Source organism: Bombyx mori, chromosome 1 (genome assembly GCF_030269925.1).
Source record: "Bombyx mori chromosome 1, ASM3026992v2".
Taxonomy (NCBI): domain Eukaryota; kingdom Metazoa; phylum Arthropoda; class Insecta; order Lepidoptera; family Bombycidae; genus Bombyx; species Bombyx mori.
This window is the reverse complement of record NC_085107.1, coordinates 11180223-11191317: the sequence shown is the minus strand read 5'-3', so window position 1 is coordinate 11191317 and position 11095 is coordinate 11180223. Positions and strand designations below refer to the sequence as shown.

General features: G+C 34.2%; 1 protein-coding gene and 3 long non-coding RNA genes across 4 annotated transcripts; 3 read left to right on the top strand and 1 right to left on the bottom strand.

Moving 5' to 3' along the window:
- Positions 1-226: 226 nt before the first annotated feature.
- Positions 227-604, top strand: LOC105842156 (uncharacterized). The gene has a single exon (XM_012693469.1). The coding sequence runs from the start codon at positions 227-229 to the stop codon at positions 602-604; it is 378 nt and encodes a 125-aa protein (XP_012548923.1).
- A 1469-nt stretch (positions 605-2073) lies between these two features.
- On the top strand, positions 2074-4772 carry LOC134199136 (uncharacterized). Its single transcript, XR_009973489.1, has 2 exons — positions 2074-3339; positions 3826-4772. It is a non-coding gene; the product is annotated as an uncharacterized LOC134199136 (long non-coding RNA).
- A 1090-nt stretch (positions 4773-5862) lies between these two features.
- Positions 5863-7157, bottom strand: LOC134199137 (uncharacterized). The gene is made up of 2 exons (XR_009973492.1): positions 6681-7157; positions 5863-6194 (listed from the first exon to the last, which is right to left on the bottom strand). It is a non-coding gene; the product is annotated as an uncharacterized LOC134199137 (long non-coding RNA).
- Positions 7158-7272: 115 nt separating this feature from the next.
- Positions 7273-8454, top strand: LOC134199140 (uncharacterized). The gene is made up of 2 exons (XR_009973493.1): positions 7273-7414; positions 8246-8454. It is a non-coding gene; the product is annotated as an uncharacterized LOC134199140 (long non-coding RNA).
- Positions 8455-11095: the final 2641 nt, after the last annotated feature.

Below are 11095 nucleotides of genomic sequence, written 5' to 3'. Positions count from 1 at the left end.
ATTTTAGTAAATATACCTAGTTGGCTTCACAAACCCATATTAAAATAGTCCTTGTTGAAGTTCGAATTCGAAACATCTTGTGCACCTACTGAGACGCTTATATGAGAATGGTACGGCCTCGGTGCGCGCGGATGACGTTCTCTCTGGTAACTTTCATCCAAGTGCTAGGGTTCGCCAAGGTTGCATTGTGTCGCCGCTCCTATTCAATGCGTACACAGAGATCATAATGCGCATCACTTTGGAGGACTGGACAGATTGTGTAGCAATTGGGGGGTATAGGATTGCAAACTTGCGATACGCGGATGATACCACTTTGTTTGCAACTAATGCGCAATGCTTGGGGGAGTTACTGTCGAGGATAGAACGTGTGAGCCTTGAGTTTGGATTAAGGATTAACCGCATTAAGACCAAGGAGATGGTTGTCGATCGCGCTATGAATAACTCGCCGGACGTGACTCAAATTGCGGGTTGCGACGTGGTCCAGTCCTACATATACCTTGGGGCGTTAATCTCAAATAATGGCGGATGCATGGACGAAATCAGAAGGCGCAATGGCTGTCACGAGGTCGGCGATGGACGGGCTGAGGAAAATATGGAGAAATAGAAACATCACCAAAACCACAAAGATCAGGCTCGTTAGGATACTAATATTCTCTATATTTCTATACGCTGCTGAGACGTGGACCGTGCGAGACGTGGAAAGGAAGAAAATAGACGCTCTGTAAATGTGGTGCTGGAGAAGAATGCTTGGAGTTTCGTGGACCGACTTTCGTCCAAATGTCTCGATACTTCAGGAACTCGGCATCAAGCAGCGTCTATTTGGTATAGTACAGTCTCGAATGGTGAATTTCTTCGGACACGTTTCGCGACGAGATGGCCGATCCATGGAACGCCTCGTTGTACAGGAAAGCGTTGATGGTACAAGGCCGCGCGGGAGGCCACCAATGTGGTGAACCGTCCAAATTAAAACTGCAGTGGGAGGTCCCCTAAATGAGTGCAGTAGAATGACCTCGAGCAGGGAGAGATGGCGCGACATTGTGAGACGCATCAAGTCTGCCCCTTCCAACACTACATGACGATCACGACCACTCTGTCAAGAGTGACACGACTGAGAAGAAGACGAAGAAAATTTGAGTTAATGCCGTAAAATGAAATTTACAACGCTAATAAATTATTAATTGCGCTGTTTATAAAAACATTATTTTTAATATTATTTTCTGTGTGCATTTAACATTTTTCACATACGAACTGTTGGACGGTTAAATTTGAGGGGATTCGGTTCTTTAGGTTGATGAGGGGCTATTTAAAAACACACTACTTCATTATAATTATATTGCATATAGTTTGAACACTGTTACACCATTATAAAATTATTATCTTTATATTTTTTATAAAACTATTACATATTTCTCTTGCCGGGTCTAGATGAGAAGTACTGACATTTTCTTACGAGAATACAATCACCTGTTTTTTAAACATTTAAAATAATTCTAATATTCGAAATCTGTAATCATGTGTCAAGTGTTGCCTGCCATTACATTTATATACAAACTCCACCACACCCCCTCAACACTTGCACACATCTAACGGCCTGTCTATAATATAATACCAAAAAAAGAATAACACTAACCTGACTTTCATAAATTAATTACTTTCCATACATACCTAAAAACCTCACGACCACTTACATTCCGTTACTTCCACTTAATCCCACAATTCAACCAACAACTATTCATTCAACCTTTCAAACTTAATAGCATCTTTAATGTCGCTACTTTTAATCCTTTCTTACTTGTCCAACTCCAATTCGATCATACATGTACTCTCATTCAACCATACAACCATTCAACCTTAAACTCCTTCTCAACCTCTAACTTTAATAACCTCCTTCTCGACCTCTAACTTTATTAACCTTCAACTCCTTCTCGACTCTTTAACCTTTAAACTCCTTCTCGACTCTTTAACCTTTAAACGCCTTCTCAACCCTTTAACCTTTAAACGCCTTCTCGACTCTAACCTTTAAACGCCTTCTCGACTCTAACCTTTAAACGCCTTCTCGACTCTAACCTTTAAACTCCTTCTCGACTCTAACCTTTAAACGCCTTCTCGACTCTAACCTTTAAACGCCATAACGTCCTTATCCGTCCGTCCGTTATTTTATCTTCCTCTAGCACCTTTTCGAACTTCGTCGACTTCGTCTTCACGATTATTTTTATTTTTTACTTATGTTAGTGTTCTCCCTTTCATTGCCTTATATCTCTTGCTCTTATAATAATTTTCCGTTTGTCTTCCAGCCATATATTATAACATTTTCTGTTTTTTAGGGTGAATGAAGTTAGCCCCACAAAAAAAATTTTTTTTCCTGTTTTCTACTTATTTTCTATTAATTCGTTTGTTCATCATTTGTTCTTGATTGTTCACTGTTAATAATCGTTTGTTCCCCATTTATTTATTTTAAAAAAAATATTAAAAATATATCTAAAAGTTAGCCCCTCGATTGCAATTTTTAATATTTTTTCGTCCTTAATTACTCGTAAATATTCATTTTCGATTGTTCTTATATAAAATACGTTTGTTCTCTTTCGAAATTACTCATTTTTTGTTTAATTAATTGTATTAGTTGAATAAATGTATACAAAATATGTGTACTGCGCATGCCATAAGTGTATAATCTATGGCGCATGCGTCAACTATAATGCCTAAACTTTCTACGCGGTTTTAATCGTGAAAAAAAACAATTATAAATCCTGAAGGATCATTTAATTGGTATACAGTTTAACTAAAAAAATTAAAAAATAAATAAATAAAATAATGTGCATTCGCGTAAAGTTAGCCCAAATACATTTTTTCCATCCTCCTATATACCTATCGCTATGAAGGTATAAAAAAGATAGGTTAAGAGTTCACATAGGTAATATAAACAAATAAGTAAATATGTTCATTATTTATCTTTCAAGAGATAATGTAGGTATACATTATAATAACATTTTGACACAGTCGAAATTATATTCCTAACATTAGTAAAATAACATTTTAATATTTTTTTTATAGGTTATGTATTGAAATTGTTGGAAAATTATTTCATGTTTTAGCTGGAAAACTACATGGAGAATTATATGCAATACAAGATAATGAGCTCCATTAAATGAATTCGAATGAAACCAAACTGTTTACCATCCAAATTCGATTGTCGGGCAGATAGAAAACGAAAATTCACTCATAGTGAACCTCGGCCTGCATTTGTGAAACGGCAAAGACTCACTATTATCAAGGAAATTGAAGAGACAACTAAAAATGAGATGTGTCGTATTATTATACCTTTGCCATCTTGTAGTCAAGGTAGGTGTAACTGTCAATAATTAGTTACACTCACAGATCTCCTAATCAAATAACAATATCAGAAAAAATGAGAATAGTTAGTTAGTTAGTGGAAGTAGCCAAAATGGGCAAGTGGATCTCAGTTCCTATTACATAAGGTACTAGGAAGTTTGTGAAAATGAAAATTTATCACAGTGTAATATCACTTACTTACTTTAACAGTGAAGGAAAACATTGTGATGAAACCTGCACACCTAAATGTTCTTAGGATTTTCTTAGGTGTGTAATCCACCAACCAGCAATAGGCCAGCGTGGTGGACTAAGGCCTAAAAACCCTCTCAATGGTAGTGAAGGCCAGTGTCCAGCAAGGGGATATATTATATGGGCTGATGATGATGACTAGGAAGTTAAATACTACTACTACTACTACGACAGTACACATATAATCCTATATATTTACAAACTATACGTTTGTTGGAAATTGCTAACATTATTTCATATTTCCAGATGTCCAGCCACTTGAAAATAGGTGTAGTAATGACAAAGCTATCCAAGTAGCTCCAGCACAGGAACACAAAGGCAAGGCAAGTGTGTATTGCCACATCACCCCTTAATATATCTGAAGCAAGTATAAGTAAACAATCAGAACCAGCAAAAAAAAAACTGTTGTTCCTGAGGACAAATTTGACAGTGATGAGTCAAATGCACCAGCAACAGAAGGATCAACTGTTGACTATGAGTTATCTCTCTATATCTCCACTCCATCAAAGACTTGTGCACTTCAGACTATAGCTCTCAAGAAGACTAAAAAGTTGAAAAAATGAATGTGTTAACAACTTTATCTAAAGTGAAAAATAAACAACGTTTATATATTGGTCTTCCACAAGAATTATGTTTCATAATAGGCTTGATTGAGAAACATACAAATGTTTCTGAACAAAATATTATATTATGTCTGATGAGAATAACATTAAATAGAACATTCTCTCAATTGGCTGATGATTTCGATTTATCTGTAAGTCAAGCAAGCAATATATTTTTCAACAAACTCCCAGAAATTGCAAATGTAATATCACCCCTTGTTAGACTATAAAAAAAACAATACAATAAATATATATGCAGGAAGGATAATTGATGTCAACTTGGTGGAAAATAGAAAGTTTTTAGATAGTTTGCCACCTACAAAACTCTTTAATTAAATAAGTAATCCTTACTTATAAATAGGAAGTTTTGTAAGTATTTTCACTCTTCATTCAAAAACTACTGAACAGATTTTAATAAGACTTTTATGCTGGTCTTCTATGGCTAGCAACTCATTATTATTTTGATTCTGTTTTCCACAAATGTGCTAAATATGGGCTTATATATATGAAAAGGAATAAATATTAATGTTATGTAACCTTTGTACCTGTATGTTAAGAATAATTTTTAATAAAACATAATTTAAATTGAAATATTATTTTTATTAAATCACATTCACTTTGTACACATCAATATTTTGTACTCCCTAAAAGGAAAATAGGTATAAAGTTTTTTTTAAATATTTAACATTACATTTTTGTGTAGGATTAGAAAATTGTTATTCTTCCAAAAAGAAACTACATTATCTAACAACTGTGCAACTTACTCGGAATCAAAATCAATACCTACTAATTATAGTGACCTGATTAGTTTTTTCAAAGTTGCTGGATGCTACACAAAAGTAGCAAGTTTTACTTTTAGCACAATACATATGCATTTGAACTTGTGCATAATATCTTTCTTTAATTTTTTTTTGCCTTTTTATTTATGGAAACATAGCATTACTCACTTGCTTGTTTGTAGATCTATCAAAAAAACATAATTTATGTTTTTTTTAGCACAGTGGGCAATACCCTATTATTCATATTAATTATATACGGCGCGGCGATGCGAAAATTCATTACTGAATTATTTAAGAATGATAGGCATAATATAATATTTTAATTCGCGATCTGTTTATAATTTTTAATATATGATTTAAAAATAAGTTATCTTTAATATTTTAAATTTTGTGATTTATGGGGTGGTCACAGTCATTATTATAAAAATAGAAATTTTGAGGAAATATAAATGTTTAATACAAATTATTTTGATAATCGAAATAAATTCATATCAATCCAAATTCATATTTGAACTATGAAAATTGTATGGTATGTAAACAGAAATATATTTTATAATTATAATGACTATTTATTCCATGCAGTATCTGTGCAAGCTTCTCTAACCGACACTGCAACTAGAATAAAGTCTAATAAAGAATAAGAATAAACTTTTCTTCGAAGCTCAATTCTACAAGGGTATTCAATCAGATAGCTATCTATCTGTCGTTCCTGTATGAAATTTTGGTATGTCGAAATCTTGGATAAATCCAGCAAAGCTAAATAAAGTATTTACCTAAAAAATATGTTTATGCTTAAAGTCACGTGTTTATGTTATTCGAAAGTATTAAGCTCCAAGCAGCATTTAGCTCCAACTAAATTCATTAAGAACCAATTTTTCAATCGATGATTAAAACAACATTAATACTGAGAATGAATATTTATTTATAAAATACACATATGTTTTGACCACGAATTTTGCACGATAATGAATAAATATGAATTAATCTTCTTCTTCTATAACCCATAGTCAACAGTTGATCCTTCTGTTGCTGGTGCATTTGACTCATCACTGTCAAATTTGTCCTCAGGAACAACAGTTTTTTTTTTTGCTGGTTCTGATTGTTTACTTATACTTGCTTCAGATATATTAAGGGGTGATGTGGCAATACACACTTGCCTTGCCTTTGTGTTCCTGTGCTGGAGCTACTTGGATAGCTTTGTCATTACTACACCTATTTTCAAGTGGCTGGACATCTGGAAATATGAAATAATGTTAGCAATTTCCAACAAACGTATAGTTTGTAAATATATAGGATTATATGTGTACTGTCGTAGTAGTAGTAGTAGTATTTAACTTCCTAGTCATCATCATCAGCCCATATAATATATCCCCTTGCTGGACACTGGCCTTCACTACCATTGAGAGGGTTTTTAGGCCTTAGTCCACCACGCTGTCCTAGTGCTGGTTGGTGGATTACACACCTAAGAAAATCCTAAGAACATTTAGGTGTGCAGGTTTCATCACAATGTTTTCCTTCACTGTTAAAGTAAGTAAGTGATATTACACTGTGATAAATTTTCATTTTCACAAACTTCCTAGTACCTTATGTAATAGGAACTGAGATCCACTTGCCCATTTTGGCTACTTCCACTAACTAACTAACTATTCTCATTTTTTCTGATATTGTTATTTGATTAGGAGATCTGTGAGTGTAACTAATTATTGACAGTTACACCTACCTTGACTACAAGATGGCAAAGGTATAATAATACGACACATCTCATTTTTAGTCGTCTCTTCAATTTCCTTGATAATAGTGAGTCTTTGCCGTTTCACAAATGCAGGCCGAGGTTCACTATGAGTGAATTTTCGTTTTCTATCTGCCCGACAATCGAATTTGGATGGTAAACAGTTTGGTTTCATTCGAATTCATTTGATGGAGCTCATTATCTTGTATTGCATATAATTCTCCATGTAGTTTTCCAGCTAAAACATGAAATAATTTTCCAACAATTTCAATACATAACCTATAAAAAAAATATTAAAATGTTATTTTACTAATGTTAGGAATATAATTTCGACTGTGTCAAAATATTACGGTTTTACATAACAATAAAACCGATATTATGTGCCGAGAAGGAAAACATACAGCATTGTATTATGAAGCAGTGTGTACTTAGCTTAGATTCCTTGTCTATGTCCAACCATAGACAGTCAATTTAGTTCCATCTTTAGCCGCTAGGTGCTGCCAGCAAGTATAAAGGGAGCGCAGCCATCTTTGATCTTCATAGTCTTCACCAGGAAGAACTTCCTGCAATGCTGTATGTTTTCCTTCTCGGCACATAATATCGGTTTTATTGTTATGTAAAACCGTAATATTGATGTGCCTTTGGAAAACATACAGCATTGTATTATGAAGACGTGTTTGTTATCTGCTGGTGAAATTATTAAGCACAACGCTATGATGAAATAGGTAAAGCCATAATAAAATTATGAAGCGCAATGATAATGTTCATAATTTATATAATTATTAAATCGAAAAAACAGAAGTTTTATCTTGTATATACAAGAAAATGTATAAATTGTATAAATGATGTATATACATCATGTAGAAGTAAATGTGTTGAAAAAAAGAATCGTGAGGATCTTTACGAAGTTCTATTATTCGGCAATAATTATTGTAAACGTTTGGATGATTTGCAATTGCCTCTAGAAAGTATTTCGTCCATTGGTTCATTATCAATCCATCTCAGAGGCTACTGCTGATCTACAACTTCTTAGAGATGCGCTGATGCCATTACCTCGTAAGGTTGAACGAAGATCAGTTTCCAATTACAGTACGGGATGCCGCTTTTGTGACAACACACATAGTTAGAAAAAAGTCCTTACGAATCTTACCGGGCATGTCTTTAGTTTCATGTTTAGAAAGCACTTATGCAGATTATTGACGAAAATGGATTTCAATTTTAGACCCAAAGACTGGTATCAGAAAGATGTTTTTCTCTGTTATCAAAGAAACTGTCTTTAGAAATGTTGAGCAAAGTAAGGTCATTAACTCTGCGTCCAGTAGCCAGCAACATGGTTGTTGGTGTCCTTCAAGCTACATTGAGGCGTGATCTGGTGGCTGGGTTTGAAGAAAACCAATTTAGAACTATTCTCGGATCTCATGTGATTGGGACTACACTTAGTAAAATTGTAATAAGTAGTTGAATTTTGTTTAGCTATTCCGATGGCTTTTTTAAAATAGCAATTTTTATTAGAGAGCTTGAGAATGTTTGCTGTCCTACATGTATTTCGCCCACAGAAAGTCGACAGCGCTGCTTTATGATGCAGAAGGATTGTTTTATAGGCAAAATTTTCTTTTTGGAAAAGAAGAAAGAATTTGGCAACATCTGCAGACTTAGGATCAATTTTAAAACTGTAGCACCATATGCACCATCTTCTAGTTGCTGGTAAGTATGCTGACAAAGTGGATTGACACCAGCTAATTTTCAATAAATCTTCTCCTGTTTAGACCAGTCTATTATTTGTACAACCTCCCCCCCCCCCCTTTCTAAGCTTTCAGGGTTAATGTTTAACCTGTGGAGGAGGCAGGTTTTGGATTTCGTGCGAGTTATCTAGCGTTCGGGATCTGAGGGCTTTGAAACCCAAATGCTTTCGCTCAGTCTGGGAACACTACCAGGTAGGTTCCCTAGACACTGTTGAAGTGAGTCAGTACTTTGGGGAGAAGATTGAGAGGAGGAATTCTCCATGCTAGTTGCATCCTCTACGGTCTGCTGAAGGTATCCAATCTTGGTCGGCGAATGGGTTTATATCCGGATGACCCCACTTTCGAAAAACTTTTGTGGTCACTTGTGGTAAAAAGTGCCATTTCGCAGGTTGATTTCCTCGTGATAGCCTGTCGGCTATGATGTTGTATCTCCCCGAGAGATAAGCTGACAGTTATCTTGAACTTATCGCTTAGGTTTAAAAATCGAAAGGTCAACGTTAGTGAAACACTTTCAGATTCATTTTGATTGTCACTACCATTGCAAATAGCTCTTTTGTGGGTGAGCCGTTTCTGTAGTTGAGCTGACCATAGACAGGACGTTAATATTTTGTCTAATTGTAACCCCTACCCATGTCCGAAGCTTCCGTTGCCAGGAAATGGTTGGTTTTGGGTCTCGGCAATGTTTGACATGTGGCTCCGCGTCAGCACTGCATTTGTAACCCCTACACATGCCCGAAGCTTCCGTTGAAGATCAAAGATGGCTGCGCTCCCTTTATACTTGCTGGCAGCACCTAGCGGCTAAAGATGGAACTAAATTGACTGTCTATGGTTGGACATAGACAAGGAATCTAAGCTAAGTACACACTGCTTCATAATACAATGCTGTATGTTTTCCAAAGGCACATCAATGTTATTATAATGTATACCGGTAAAATGGGGCGATTAGGGATTGAAAGGCGAATCGGGAAAAAACCGGGAAAATCATTCGACGCTCAATTTAAGTTTTATATTCGTTGCAAAATCTTCCATTTTTTTGTAGTTTAATAGTAGAATGTTGAAAGTTCACAAAACAACTCTGAATATGCATGATAATAGCTGCTAACTTATAAAAAATCGCGTTTCAAATTAAATTTCTTGTGGTGGTAATTATTTTAGTGCTAGAAACTTTGCTCTCTTTTATTTATTTGATAATAATAGAAGACGACGATGATTTATAAACGTTATTTAGGGTTTGAACCAGCATATATATTAAAGGTAAGTCTCAGTTGTTATTGGTTTTAATGTATTTGATTAAATAAAAATACATGTAAAAATCTGTTGTTTTTGGGGATATTGGGAACGTCTTAGGTACAAATAACAACGAAAAAGGGGTCAATTGGGATGAGCATACGTGAAATGGAAACGACCTAAGTATAAATAGGTACAGGTTTGTAGGGTTGTCTATGTAGTTATAACAATATTTTTTAAATTTGTTGGTAAAAATCTGGTTTATCGAAGCGAAATTGGGAATAAGTCTTTAGTTGAAATAGATAAGCAATTTAATATAAGTAAGTCGATTTTGTAGAGACATGTAACAAGATCAATGAAATCTCAAGGTGGACAAAAATGTCTTACATAATAAAATATTTAATATTTGTTCAGAGTGGGGGTATTCATCTGATTAATCCATGGAATAACCGACACACCTAATCTCTTAACCCAGATAGAAATATCAGCCCCTAAGTACTTACCAAGAACGGAGAAATATAAACCGTTTCTAAGAAAGCCCACTATATATGTGTAAATATATATATATATATATATATTTTTTGTTGTTGTTACTGCACTGTCGATTGCACCTATAATTGAGGTGATGTCTGCCATGTACTTTTGTCAGTTTTTCAATTTTTTTTATTGATGATCACTTTGTTGGTGCAACTAAATAAATAAATAAATTAAAACTATATATAAAAATAAAAGTAGTGCCAACCCTAGCAAATTTCTCATTTCGTCCCAATTAACCGCAATTTTCGGGTAAATAGGGATTACACATATTTTTGCATTTTTTGCTTAAACTGGAATGCTAGTTGCATAATTTTAAATTAGACAACAAAGATGCCCCCAAGACTCAATCATTTTGATCCTGATATAGCATTATATACATCAACAACTACCTTAAAATTGCTCATAAAGTTGGAATTTGTCCCTAATCGCCCCATTTTACGGTACCTACATTATCTCTTGAAAGATAAATAATGAACATATTTACTTATTTGTTTATATTACCTATGTGAACTCTTAACCTATCTTTTTTATACCTTCATAGCGATAGGTATATAGGAGGATGGAAAAAATGTATTTGGGCTAACTTTACGCGAATGCACATTATTTTATTTATTTATTTTTTAATTTTTTTAATTAAACTGTATACCAATTAAATGATCCTTCAGGATTTATAATTGTTTTTTTTCACGATTAAAACCGCGTAGAAAGTTTAGGCATTATAGTTGACGCATGCGCCATAGATTATACACTTATGGCATGCGCAGTACACATATTTTGTATACATTTATTCAACTAATACAATTAATTAAACAAAAAATGAGTAATTTCGAAAGAGAACAAACGTATTTTATATAAGAACAATCGAAAATGAATATTTACGAGTAATTAAGGACGAAAAAA

Excerpts from the sequence above, each read along its gene's own strand:
- LOC105842156 (XM_012693469.1), top strand. The coding sequence starts at position 227 with ATGCGCATCACTTTGGAGGACTGGACAGATTGTGTAGCAATTGGGGGG.